Here is a 14,722-nt window from a genome sequence, read left to right on the forward strand (position 1 = left end):
AAGGACAATTCTGTTCAACAACATAAATGATCTCTTGTCAGACCATTCTTATGTCCATTTTTCCCAGCCACTCCAGTCATGATTAACTTCTCAAGCTAATGCAGAATTTCAAATTTTTAAATTTAAAAATTTAAAAAGCAAAGCAAAAGCTACCAAGACAAACAGTTGCGTATGAACAAAACAATCTGAGCTGCCATTAAGGTGTGATGTTTAAAGAAAGAAAATCCTCCAAAAATCTTTCACTTTTAACCTGTTTGATCTGTCAGGCTTTATGTATAGAAAATAACATGTTTGATTTTGTGTTGGAAACATACAAATTATATTTGAGATCTAACAATGTATTGTAAACAGACATGAACAAAAAGAATTAAAATTTGTTTTGAAAAAAAACTTAAGGTATTCTTATTTAGCAAACTTGTAGATTAGCAAGATTCATGTCATTTGGTATGCTTGATTGATGGATGGATTATACACTGGAATACACAAGCTTGGGTTTTTACTTTTTGTCTTTTTGCTATGACAACATAGACTGTATGTGACAATTCCATGCAGTCAGTATAAAATTGTAGATTCTTCTTTAAGAACCATAAGATAAGCATAAGACGATTAAAGACATTTTCACAAAAAATCAAGTCACATATTTACTCCGAGTTTCATTATGGTCTCGTTCCAAATGATTTTGCCATCTTGTTGTGGACCTTATAAATATTTTTGTTGCAACTGTGCTAGACTGATGTGAGACTTCCTTTAAAACCTCCATAAATTCACATTGACACCTACAAGATTGGGTGATGACGATCCCCAGTTTTGAATTTGGAATTATATGTTGAGCAACCACAGCTGCAGTGTTGGAGTCAATCAGACCAAAAAAGGACCTGCACAGGGAAAATAAACCTCTGTGCTGCAGTTCAGTCCTGGATATCTGACATGAATCTCACAGATGACACTGTTCATCTTTATTGGTCCAGTTTGTGACAGACAGCAATTTTTTATTTTAATTTTTTTCTTTGAGTCAAATAAAGGGCATTGCAGGAGACGTGTCATGGCCTGTGTGTTGCTTTTTGTTTGTGTTTTGTGTTCCTGGTTTTCTCACTGGGGGGCGTGGGCACCTTTCGCCGGTGACGTCACACATGTAGCTGATCACTAATCAACACTCTTCAAAAGCCGCTACCTCCTGTTCACCAGAGTCTGATCATTTCGTCGGCTTTGTGGTAAACCGGGGTCAATGGTATTTTCTCGTGTTCTGTCCCGGCAAGTAACTTTCCCTGTTTTTCTCATGTCTCTTCCTAGGTCACCACACTCCCCTCATTCGGAAAAACGATCTGCACTCCGCACACCCTTTCACTCCCCAAGTAAATTAAAGTCTTGTTTTCACACCATCAGCTGTTGTTTGTCTGCTTAAGAGTGCTGCCTGAATTGTGACCTAACATTTAGATCAGACCAATATGGACTCGGCAGACAATGACGCGGTTCGGCAAGCTTTGGTGGTGCAGGGTGCGCTCTTGTCAGGGATTTGGAATTCCTTCCAGAGTGTTTCCGCTAGTGTCCCGACTCTCCTTGGGCAGAAGAGGCCAGCTCCTCCTTCGCAGTCTCCCGCTGCTTCAGAGTCGCCCAGCGCCTCTGCTGCCTTACCGTCGGCAACTCCTTTTTCCGCTGCACCATGTGAGCCATACGTTCCCGTACCCAAGCGGTATTCAGGCGAAGCGGGCAGGTGTGGTAGTTTTTTGTTGCGGTGCTCCTTGGTTTTTGATTTGCAGCCACTGACCTACCCTTCTGATAGGGCTACGATTGCCTTTGTTGTTAAATTATTATCAGGCAGAGTGGCGCGGTGGGCCACTGCCGTCATTGAGAACCGGACACCCGCTTATTAATTAATCCTAGACCAAAATATGGCTCCAGTTCATTTGAAAGCCTGACTCTTGGCATCACCCATCTGAACTGGAAGGAAGAAAAGCCACTTCTGTTTGTAGTTGTATATCGGTCCCCTGCTGGGCCACATTCAGATTCCTGTCTGAGTTCTCTGATTTCTTATCTGACTTGGTCCTTAGAACGGACAAAGTCATTATCATTGGAGACTTTAATATCCATGTAGTCGTTGTAAATGAAAGCTTTAGAAATGGCTTCATTTCATTACTTGAGTCAGTTAGTTTCCTCCAGCAGATAAACCAACCTACTCATAGCTTCAACCACAACCTTGATCTAGTTCTGACTTACAGTGTTGAGGTAGAACATGTGTCAGTGTTCCCTCAGAACCCACTCCTGTCAGATCATTCTTTGATCACTTTTACATTTATGATTAAGGATTCTTCTATGCTCAGAACAAAGTCTTACTATAGCAGATGTCTTTCAGATAATGCTGTAGCTAAGTTTAAGGAAGCAATCCCTGTGCTAATCCCAGGACCACCGTGTGTTTCCCCAGGGATCAATCATCATAATCTTAGCCCTGCTGAGGTTGACTCTATTGCTGAAAGTGCAGCAACCTCACTGAGAATCACGCTTGATTCTGTTGCTCCCCTGAAAAAGAAAATAGTAAATCAGAGGAGGTGTGCCCCGTGGTATAATTCACACATTAGGACCCTCAAGCAGAAAGTGTGCAGACTAGAAAGGAAGTGGCATTCTTGTAAAATAGACAGCTATCATGTAGCCTGGAAAGATTGTCTATTAGTTTACAAAAAGGCTCTCCATAAGGCTAGAACAGCTTATTTTTCTTCTTTAATTGAGGAAAATAAGAACAAACCCAGGTTTCTTTTCAGCACTGTAGCCAAAATAAACAAGAGTCACAGTGTTTTATCTCCACATATCCCTTCTTCCCTTAGAGGTGAAGACTTCATGAGCTTCTTCACTGATAAAGTTCTAGCTATCAGAGGAAAAGCTAACCTGACCATCCCAACAACTGGACCATCACCAGATGTGCTGACTGTGGGAACATACAGGTTCTCCAACGAGCCCTTAAACTCCTTCAGCCATATATATTTTTCTGAGGCGTCATCGCTAATTCAGAAATCCAAGACCACCACGTGTCTTTTAGATTCCATCCCAACACACCTGTTGAAGGATGTTTTACCATTGATAGGCAGTTCTATCCTGGACCAGATCAATGGTTCTTTAGTGACAGGTTATGTACCCCGTTCCTACAAGGTGGCAGTGATTAAGTCGTTGCTTAAAAAAACATCACTGGATTCTGATGTCTTAGCAAATTACAGGCCAATATCCAACCTTCCTTTTATCTCTAAAATTCTTGAGAAGGTGGTTGTGACCCAGTTACTGGAGCACCTGCAGAGAAACAGCCTGTTTGAGATGTTTCAGTCAGGCTTTAGAGCTCATCACAGCACAGAAACAGCACTTCTTAAAGTCACTAATGATCTTCTCATAGCTTCAGATCATGGACTGGTCTCTATGCTGGTTCTGCTGGACCTCAGTGCTGCTTTTGATACAGTTGATCACAGCATCCTGTTACAGAGACTGGAATATGTGATTGGGATTAAAGGGACAGCACTAGACTGGTTTAGATCATATCTATCTGATAGATACCAGTTTGCTCATGTCCATGGTGTTCCCTCCTCATACAGTAGGGTTAGCCATGGAGTTCCTCAAGGTTCTGTACTTGGACCAATCCTTTTCACCTTGTACATGCTTCCCTTAGGGAATATTATTCGGCAGCATGCAATAAATTTTCATTGTTATGCGGATGACACTCTGCTTTATTTATCCATGAAACCAGAGGAGACAGAAGTCAGTGAAGCTTCAGACCTGTCTTAAAGACATAAAGTCCTGGATGTCTTCAAATTTCCTCCTCCTCAACTCAGGAAAAACTGAGGTCATGGTGTTTGGTCCTGAACCTCTCAGGGATATATTAGATCACATGATCACTCTAAAGGGTATCTCATTAACATCTAGTCTCTCTATGAGGAATCTAGGAGTAACTTTTGACCAAAATCTGTCCTTCAACTCACACATTAAATTAGTCTCTAGAAGTACCTTTTTTCACTTGAGAAACGTCACAAAGATCAGGAAGCTACTGATGCGGCATGATGCTGAAAAGTTAGTCCATGCATTTGTTACTTCCAGACTGGACTATTGTAATTCTTTATTATCAGGGTGTCCAAGCAACTCTTTAAGAAGCCTCCAGTTGATCCAAAATGCTGCAGCCAGAGTTCTGACAGGTATTGACAAAAGAGATCACATTACTACTGTACTGGCGTCTCTTCATTGGCTGCCGGTTAAATTTAGAATAAATTTTAAAACCCTTCTTTTGACCTACAAGGTCCTCAGAGGCCTAGCTCCATCCTACCTGGAGGAGCTAGTGACACCTTGCCAGCCCAAATAGACTGCTCCGCTCTCAGAATGCTGGTCTACTTGTGGTTCCCTGAGTCTCTAGTAGTAGAATGGGGGGCCGAGCATTTAGCTACCAGGTTTCCCTGCTATGGATACAGCTCCCTGTCCAGGTACGGGAGGCTGACTCCATCTCTACTTTTAAGATCAGACTTAAAACCTACCTCTTTGAAAAAGCTTATTGTTATGAATTATGTAGTTCCAGGTTTTATTATAGACAGACAAATTATCATACTTAGGGGGTCGTCTAATCGTTAGGTTAACATCTTAGCTATGCTGTTAATATATAAATAAAGATTGATTTGATTTGATTCTGCCCAGTTTTATTTGTTTAAGGAGGAGCGGACATGTGTGTTTGATCACCCGGACCAGGTCAAAAAGGCGGCAGCCATGCTTCTTTCCTTATGTCAGGGGTGCACATTGGTTGCAGATTATTCCATCCAGTTCCGCATTCTGGCCGCAGACAGTGGTTGGAATGACTCTACGGGGAGTGTATATTAAGGGGCTGGTGGAGGAACATAACAAAATTGGGAGTGCCAGATGGGATACTAGACCTCGAGACTTTGATCTCCCTCACAACGTGCACGGACAATTGCCTCAGAGAGAAGGAGGCAGAGATCCAAATTTAGCCATTCTCTCCCCCCTACTTCTCTAGCAGCCCCAAGTAGCCCCACAGTCAGTTTGATGGAACCAACATCTACCCCAGATCTATCAGCCGCAGTCATGGAGCCCATGCAGCTGGGCCATGCCAGCTGCACTCGCTCTGAGAGGCAGCGTAGGCTGTCGGAGAGGGTCTGCCTGTATTGTGGGCAACCAGGCCATTTCATCAGTGGGTGCCTGGTCCGGCCAAGGGGACTAGGCTTGTCTGCACATACTGGAGTGCTGGCGAGCGGAGCTATACGTTCTCCCGCCTCACACTCCCTGGAACACTCCTCTGGCTTCATGAGTAAATCTGTCTCTTGTTCTTGGTGGACTCTGGTGCTGATGACAATTTTATTGACCTCGATGTGGGCAAGCAGGCAAACATCCCCGTTGAGGCCCTGTCCTAGCCAAAGACCATCCTGAACCTAAATGGTATTGTCCTGGCCAAAGTAACCGACTGTATGGCACCTCTGACCCTCATCATATCAGGTAATCACGGAAGACAATCCAGTTTTTTCTTATCCACTCGTCTTCCTCCCCGGAAGCCCTCAGCGCCCCCTGGCTAGCCCGCCACAACCCGCAGTTTGATGAGTTGGCCAGAAGGCTCACTAGCTGGAGCATAAGCTGTCATTCAAACTGCTTGCGCTCAGCTCTCTCCTCTTCACTGAGCAGTTCGGAGCCAGCACCTGGGGTCCCGGATCTCCACTGTGCCAGAGGTTTACTGTGAGCTGGGTGAAGTCTTTAGCAAGCAGCATGCTGTGTCGCTACCCCCTCATTGACCCTACGACTGTGCCATTGACCTGCTTCCTGGGGCCCCCCTACCCTCCAGCCATACCATCCTCTACCGCTTATCCGGGGTCGGGTCGCAGGGGCAGCAGCCTAAGCAGAGAGGCCCAGACTTCCCTCTCCCCAGCGACTTCTTCCAGCTCGTCCGGGGGGATCCCCAGGCGTTCCCAGACCAGTCGAGAGACATAGTCTCTCCAACGTGTCCTGGGTCTTCCCGGGTGCCTCCTACCGGAGGGACATGCCCTGAACACCTCACCAGGGAGGTGTCCAGGGGGCACCACCATCATCTAGCTCCTCTCGACCAGTAAATTGAGAGCTTCCCCTTTTGGCTCAGCTCTCTCTTCACCACAATGGACCGGTGCGGCGTCCGCAGTAATGCGCCTGTCAATCTCGTACTCCACCACTTGGGGCAGGACCTCCTCCTTGAACCGGAGAAGGCACTCCACCTTTTTCCGGTTGAGAACCATGGCCTTGGATTTGGAGGTGCTGATTCTCATCCCAGCCGTTTCACACGCGGCAGCGAACCGATCCAGTGATCGTTGGAGGTCACGGGCCGATGACGCCAACAGGACCACATCATTTGCAAAGAGCAGATCCTGAGGTCACCAAACCCGATCCCTTCAACACCATGACTGCACCTAGAAATTCTGTCCCTAAAGGTTATGAACAGAATCGGTGACAAAGGGCAGCCCTGGCGGAGACCAACCCTCACTGGAAACGAGTTCGACTTACTGCCAGCAATGTAGACCAAGCTCTGACACCGATCGTACAGGGAGAAGACGGCCCGTAACGGGGGCCCGACATCCCATACTCTTGGAGGACCCCCCACAGAACCCCCCGAGGGACACAGTCGAATGGATTCTCCAAGTCTACAAAACACATGTGAACTGGTTGGGCAAACTCCCATGCACCCTCAAAGACCCTGCTGAGAGTGTGGAGCTGGTCCACCGTTACACGGCCAGGAAGAAAACCACATTGCTCCTCCTGAATCCGGGGTTCGACTCTCCGGCGGACCCTCCTCTCCAGTACCCCTGAATAGACCTTACCAGGGAGGCTGAGGAGTGTGATCCCCCTATGTTGGAACACACCCTCCGGTCCCCCTTCTTAATAAGGGGGACTACCACCCTGGTACTGCCAATCCAGCGGCACGGCCCCCGATATCTACGCGATGTTGCAGAGTCGAGTCAACCATGACAGCCCTACAACATCCACAGCCTTAAGGAACTCTGGGTGGATATCATCCACTCCCGGGGCCCTGCCACCGAGGAGTTTTTTGACTACCTCGATAACTTCAGCCCCGGAGATACGGGAGCTTGTCCCCAGGTCCCCAGGGCCTGCTTCCTCACTGGAAGGCATGTTGGTGGTATTAAGGAGGTCTTTGAAGTATTCCTTCCACCGATCCACAGCATCCCGAGTTGAGGTCAGCAGCATACCATTGCCACTATACATAGTGTTGACAGTGCACTGCTTCCCCTTCCTCAGACGCCGGATGGTGGTCCTGAACCTTTTTGAAGCCGTCCGGAAGTCGTTCTCCATGGTCTCACCTAACTCTTCCCATGCCCAGGTCTTTGCCTCCGTAACCACCGTAGCTGATCTCCGCTTGGCCTGCCGGTACCTATCTGCTGCCACAGGAGTCCCACAGGCCAGTAAGGCCGATACGACTCCTTCTTCAGCCTGACAGCATCCCTCACCACTGGTGTCCACCAGCGGGTTCGGACATTGCCGCCATGACAGGCACCAACCACCCTGCGGCCACAGCACCGGTCAGCTGCCTCAACAATGGAGGCACGGAACATGGTCCACTCGGACTCAATGTCCTCCGCCTCCCCCGGGACATGGTCAAAACTCTCCCGGAGGTGTGAGTTGAAGCTCCTTCTGAGAGGAGACTCTGTTCCCAGTAGACCCTCACAATACATTTGGGTCTGCCAGATCTGTCCGGCATCCTTCCCCACCATCGGAGCCAACTCACCACCAGGTGGTGATCAGTTGACAGCTCTGCCCCTCTCTTCACCCGGGTGTCCATAACATGCAGCCGCAAATCCGATGACACAACCACAAAGTCGATCATCGATCTGCGGCCTAAGGCGTCCCGGTGCCAAGTCCACATGTGGACGCCTTTATGCCTGAACAAGGTGTTTGTTATGGACAATCTGAGATGAGCACAGAAGTCCAACAACAAAACACCACTCGGGTTCAGATCAGGGGGGCCGTGCTTGCGAATCACACCTCTCCAGGTCACACTGTTACTGCCAACGTGACCATTGAAGTCACCCAGGAGGACGAGGGAGCCCCCAAAAGGAGCACTCTCCAGCACTCCCTCTAAGGACTCCAAAAAGGGTGGGTGCTGTTTGGGCCATAGGCACAAACAACAGTCAGGATCCGTCCCCCCACCCAAAGGCGAAGGGAGGCTACCCTCTCATCTACCGGGGTAAACTCCAATATACAGGCACTGAGCTGGGGAGCAACGAGAATTGCCACCCCTGCCCGTCGCCTCTCACCATCGGCAACTCCAGAGTGGTAGAGAGTCCAACCCCTCTCGAGAAGACTGGTTCTAGAGCCCTTGCTATGCGTCGAGGTATATCTAGTCGGAACTCCTCAACCTCGCGCACCAGCTCAGGCTCCTTTCCCATCAGAGAGGTGACATTCCATGTCCCTAGAGCTAGTTTCTGCAGCCAGGGATCAGGCCGCCAAGGTCGCTGCCTTTGGCCGCCACCCAACAAACAATGCACCCGTCCCCCTTGGCCCCTCCTGCAGGTGGTGAGCCCATGGGAATATCCTCCAGCCGTCTGTACAAACTATCTCAACCAGAGCGGGAGGCTATGGAGAAATACATTGGAGAGTTGCTGGAAGTAGGACTGATTCGACCATCTTCATCCCCTCTGGGGGCAGGTTTCTTCTTTGAACAGAAGAAGGATGGTTCTCTCTGACCATGAATTGACTATAGAGGCCTTAATGACATCACCTCCCAGAATAAGTACCCTTTACCCCTTCTTGACTCTGCCTTTGGTCCACTCCTTCGAGCCTGGTCTTCTCCAAACTCGACCTTCGGAATGCTTATAATCTGATCCGGATTCGTCAGGGTGATTAATGGAAAACCGCTTTCAACACCCCCCTGGGGCACTATGCCTTTTGGTCTGACCAATGCACCCACAGTATTCCAGGCCTTAGTTAACGACATTCTTCTGGACATGCTAAATCAGTTAATCTTTGTGTACATTGACGATATCCTGATCGAGATGAGGGAGGAGCACGTGCAGCATGTCCGCCTGGTTCTTCAGCGTCTTCTCGACAACAAGCTCTTCGTCAAGGCAGAGAAGTGCGAGTTCCCCTCAAAGTCCATTGTGAGAAGAATTATTGTTGTTATCGTTTAACTGCTATAGTGAGTAGATTTAGAGTGTTTAAGGAATGTTTAAGAAAAGGAATGTATGAGTGTTTGAACCAAGTATTGAAGCTGTTAGGTACCCAGCACTGAGAGGTACCATGTTCAAGGACACGAGGAAGTCGTAGAGATAGGAGGAGAAGGAATCATGAGGTCAGATTGACATAAATCTTGTGTGCACCAAATAAAAGAGGAGAGCGAGCAGCAGACGGACGGAGTTGAGAGAGGAAGCTTGAACTGCTTGTCAGCTCTCCCTTGCAAGGCCTCCTGTTGTTTGCGTGGTTGATCTGAGTCTAGTGAACGAACAGCGCGGGTGACCAAACATCACCCTCACACCATCTCCTTCCTCGAGTTTGTGGTGCAGCAGGGACAGCTCTCACCGGACCCTGCCAAGGTAAGTGCAGTGGCAGAGTGGCCAACTCCCTCCACCCGCAAGCAACTCCAGCGATTCTTGTGTTTTGCTCATTTCTATCGCCGCTTTATTCAGGACTATAGTAAGGCTCTAGCTCCCCTTACTAGTCTAACCTCTACATTAAGGGTTTTCCAGTGGTCTAGGGAGGCGGAAGTCCCTGTCGGCTGAAGTCCCTGTTTACCTCCGCTCCCATTCTGCATCACCCGGACCCCAACCGTCAGTTTGTGGTTGAGGTGGATGCCTTTGACTTAGGGGTGGGGCGGTTCTCTCCCAGCACAATCCAGTGACCAGAAGCTCCTTTCCTGCACCTTTTTCAGTCGGCGACTCTCCCCAGTGGAGGTGAACTACGACGAAGGAAATAAGAAATTGCTTGAAGTTCTTCTGGCATTGCAGGAGTTGAGACATTGGCTGGAGGGTTCGGTCCAACCATTCCTGATCTGGGCAGATCATAAGAACCTGTCCTACCTTAAAAACGCCAAGAGACTGAACTCTCGTCAAGCATGGTGGGCCGTCTTCCTGGGTCTCTTCAGGTTCTCCCTCACTTACCATCCGGGCTCCCGCAACACCAAGCCAGATGCTCTGTCCCGCCTGGTTTCACCTGATCCCTCCCACTCTGAACCTAGCTCCATTGTGTTGCTATCCTGTGTTGTGGAAGCTGCCTCCTGGCTAGTGGAGAGGAGGGTCCTGGAGGCCACGCCAGATCCAGGTAATGGGCCCCCCAACCCTTTCTTTGTTCCAGACAGGGTCTGGTCTGAGGTCCTGCAGTCGGGGAGTTCTTCCAAACTTACCTGCCACTCTGGGCTCTCACGGACTCCTGCATTTCCTTAGGCAACACTTCTGATGGCTTTCCACGGCTCGAGAGGCCAAGGCCTATATAGCAGCCTGTCCAGTTTGTGCCTGTGGGAAGTCCTCCCAAAGATTTAATTTACATTTAAAACAAATTGAGAAAATGGGATAAACTTACATATATAATGGTGAAAGAAATTTACAAATCATGGAACACTTTTACCTTCTCTAAAACACAATAGCAAATTGGACAGAAATAGATGACCAGACGTCACCCAGAAATTATTGTAGTGTCACTGTTGCAAGAAAATCAGAAGAAGTTTTATTTCAACGATAAGGTGAATATGTTTAATTCTTCTTTTTTTTATCAACCTTTTATTGTTTTGGTTTATAGGTCTACACTGAAGCCACAAAACCTTCTGTGAAGGTTCATTGCAAAAACTATAATTAATTATTTATTGTATCACAATTTCTGTCTTTTATGTTAGACAGACAATAATGACATTACAACAGTTTCATACTGCCTTGTTATGAAGACTCTGCCACCATGGTGTGATTGTTTAATGGAAAATCAACATGGCTGCACCATACCATGTCTGTTAGGATTTGCTTGTTTTCGTCTGTTCCTGTTCTTCCTTGTTGGTCTCAGGATGGGCGGCATTGGTCTACTTCTTGCTCCTGCTCATTTGTCACAATCAACTCACGTACTTACACAACATAAAAGACCAGCTGACCACTCCTCATTAGTTCATTGTGGACCATCCTGTGGGAAGAGGGTGGCTTCTGAAAATGCTGTTTGGATTTTTTACCTACAAGATTTCTGATGTTTTCCTGACTTATTTGCCCAACTTCCTAGTTCACCTGCACCTCTAAGTTCCAAAGCACTTGGTCACTTTGAACCCTGCGTGCAGACTCCTATTTACTCCAGCTTTATGCTGCAGTTCAAATCATTATTTTTCATTAAAATCTCTCACTACCCACCTTGTTTGCATTGTGGGTCCAGGTTTCAGCCTTTGCATAACAGGGTTGAGTCGAACCATGTAGAACTGATTCTGCATAACGCATTAAGTGGCATGCTGATGGTTATGATAAACTACATATAGATAGATTTTCACAGGTCTTGTTTTTGCTTCACTGTGCTTCTAAAAACAGAAACAATATCTTGATGAGTTTCACTCCACAAAGGAACAAAACATATTTGCTTCATTATTCAATTAACTGGGGTTTTGTTTACTTTATTTTAGGTTCTTAATGTCTTTATGAAGGCTGTTACAGCTATATGTTATAGCCATAATAATAATATGTTGTAGCATACACACATTCAATTTTCTCTATGTAAAGTCTGTCAATAAAGAGGAGAAAACTACAACTTGGAGAAATTTTTTCTTCTTTTTTGGTGAAAACCTTCTCCCACCAGTGCTAGTTACGATAACTTCTGAGTGACTTCTGGTAGGTCATTTCTGTTGAATTGGCCACTTTGTTAATTCTTTCATCATTTGTAAAAGTTTATGCCACATTGTTAATTTGTATTGTCCATGCAATTTTGGCTTTTGTATAATTGTATATTTGTTCAAAAGTGGAGTGATTCATTAGTTAGTTTGTATTGTATTTCTCAGGCACCTGATGTTCAGCATTTGTATCCTTTATTCGTGTCTCTTGGAGATGACTGATCCATGTATGGCACAAGACAACTCAGCTCCTCCCCTTAGCAGTCAGACAGATTCAAGCACACTGGAGAGAGACAGAGTGAGAGCAAGAGAGACAGAGAAACAGACAGAACAGAGAGGGAGAGTGGAAAAGGAAACTGTGGATTGCCACTCTGTTGCAATAGCATTGCTGTTGCTTTGTCTTTGTGGCTCATGCAGTTTTCTATGAGCAACACTGCAATTTTTTCGTATCCCGGTGGAATTGTAAGTACAACAGCTGGAATTCCTGCTGACAACTTTCACTTCAAGGTTTCTGGATAAAGGAAAGTGCAACAACCTTGTGAAACAAAATTTGTGGAACAGCCAGGATACATCACTTTTAAGAACATGTTCTCACCATCAGAAGAACTTTGGCAAACAATCGCTTCTTTGCAAACTTGAAGGACCACTAACGGGTGAAATGTAATCAGTGAGTGCCAACTTAGACTTCAAATTGATTTTTTTTCAGCATATTTATGATGGTGGTGAGAACCACGGGCACTTTAATTTTGTTAAGTTTGATCTGAAGAAGTATTCAAACTGCAGCAGAGCTTCTGAATGATGGATAACCACCTGAATGACACCAACAACACAGCACGCTACTATGCAGCTGGACCCTGGAGCCTTGTCATAATGATTACCATCATACTGATCATAGTTATTGGAAACCTACTTGTCATCATTGCTGTTACTCGTACTTCACAACTTCAGACAACAACAAACATTTTTATCATGTCCTTGGGCTGCGCGGACCTCATCATGGGGGTCTTTGTGGTACCTCTGGGGGCAACAATTGTGGTGACGGGACAGTGGAAGCTCAGCGACACCTTCTGTGATCTCTGGACATCTGTAGATGTCCTGTGTGTAACAGCAAGCATAGAAACACTGTGTGTCATAGCAGTGGATCGCTACATAGCTATCACAAAGCCCCTGCGACACAAGGTTCTCCTCAACAAGTGTCGTGCCAGGGTCATAGTTTGTTTGGTGTGGGTTGTGTCCTCTTTAATTTCCTTTGTACCCATTATGAATGGGCTTTGGCGCGATGATGACAGGACAGCAAAGGAATGCTATGCGGACCCTGCATGCTGTGACTTTGTGACCAACAGAGCCTATGCTATTATATCTTCCATAGTGTCTTTTTACATTCCACTGCTGATCATGATATTTGTATATGTAAAAGTCTTTCTAATCGCAACACGGCAGATCCAGCTCATTGATAAGAACCGTTTGCGTTTCCAGAAAGAGTGTCCAACATCGCAGTTGCAAGCTGGCTCCCATGTTAACAACATCATGCCATTGGTGTGCCCAGCATCCAGGAGCTGCAACAACGGCGCGCGGAGAAAAAACACCAAAAGAAGGCCATCTAAGTTAATTGTAGTTAAAGAACATAAAGCCATTAAGACTTTGGGTATCATCATGGGGACCTTCACTGTGTGCTGGCTGCCATTCTTTGTAGCAAATATCATCAACGTATTTAACAGAGAGGTTCCCTCAGAGAAGGTTTTCAGATTGTTGAACTGGTTGGGTTACATTAACTCTGGCCTCAATCCCATTATTTACTGCAGGAGTCCAGAGTTTCGTACGGCATTCAAGACCCTGCTGGGCTGTCCCTGGCTGTCATCTTTACAGCTCAACACATTCTATAAAGAGCTGCAAACTCGCTGCTCATGTTTTCTATTGCAGGCTCGGTCCAGTGCACCTGGGTCCTTCCATAAGTCCCCAGCCAGCAAGTCTGAGGCTAGCCTGACGAGTAATCAGGAAAGCAACAAAGGTGAGGAGGTGTCCCCTGGTCCTTCGCGATCCAATGGCAGTACAGAGTTCGGTGACTTATCAGAACAATAAACAAAGTAGTAAGATCCTTCATCTAGGCCACTTTTTAAATTATTGCTTTTCATATGATAAATATCATTCACAAGCAAATTTAAATCTCTATCCTTGTATGTAAAGACAATATAATTAAATGAAACAATTAGTTTACAACAGCATGATTCTGGTCAGCAAATCATGAATACAACGCAAAGGATTTTTCAAAAAATGTGTTCAGAGTAACTCAAACCTGTATGGACAGTGGAACCCTTTCAGGGCTATAACATGCAGCATGTGAGCATAAGTAATCATGGTGCAAAGCAGAAATAACAGTGAATAATCGATATCACAGGAAATCAGATGTGGTCCACTTTGTTAACATAGTTTTCAAATAGCAAATTTTGCAGTGTTGCGCAGTGCTGTTAAATTGTGACCATGTGGTCATATGATTGTTTCAGTTTGGACAAATAATAGGCAAATTTCTGCAAATTTGCTATTTCTGCATGATTTAAAGTATATTTAATAAAAATACTAAAAATAGATTGTATTGTTATTGTTGTTAACATTGTTACACATAAAATTAAGACATTATTTGTAAAAACAATAATAATGAGGGGGAGTGACTGTAATAGAACAGACGATTAAATAAAGTGCATATTTGAGAACACAGAGCATGCAGCAGTGTGCTCTGCCCAACACATTCTGAAACAAATAAATCTTATCACTGATGCACAAGACTTCCCCCTGATTGCAGACACTGTTTACAGAAGTGGCAGCAAAGGAAAACATGCTGATTAAGGTTGTTTAACTGGTGGGAGAGACTGCTTCAATAGCACTCTATCGCACTACTGCATGCTAACAACAGGGCTGCAAAGAGATACGTTGATGATGCAG

The 14,722-nt window shown here is 45.9% G+C and overlaps 1 protein-coding gene across 1 annotated transcript; it reads left to right on the top strand.

The window, feature by feature from the left end:
* Positions 1 to 12,066: 12,066 nt before the first annotated feature.
* On the top strand, positions 12,067 to 14,370 carry adrb3a (adrenoceptor beta 3a). The gene has a single exon (XM_057034270.1). The coding sequence runs from the start codon at positions 12,581 to 12,583 to the stop codon at positions 13,862 to 13,864; it is 1,284 nt and encodes a 427-aa protein (XP_056890250.1). The 5' UTR covers positions 12,067 to 12,580; the 3' UTR covers positions 13,865 to 14,370.
* The last annotated feature ends 352 nt before the right edge of the window (positions 14,371 to 14,722 follow it).

This window comes from Takifugu flavidus, chromosome 5 (genome assembly GCF_003711565.1).
Source record: "Takifugu flavidus isolate HTHZ2018 chromosome 5, ASM371156v2, whole genome shotgun sequence".
NCBI lineage: Eukaryota > Metazoa > Chordata > Actinopteri > Tetraodontiformes > Tetraodontidae > Takifugu > Takifugu flavidus.

Coding starts and splice junctions, on each gene's coding strand:
- adrb3a (XM_057034270.1), top strand. CDS start 12,581: ATGATGGATAACCACCTGAATGACACCAACAACACAGCACGCTACTAT.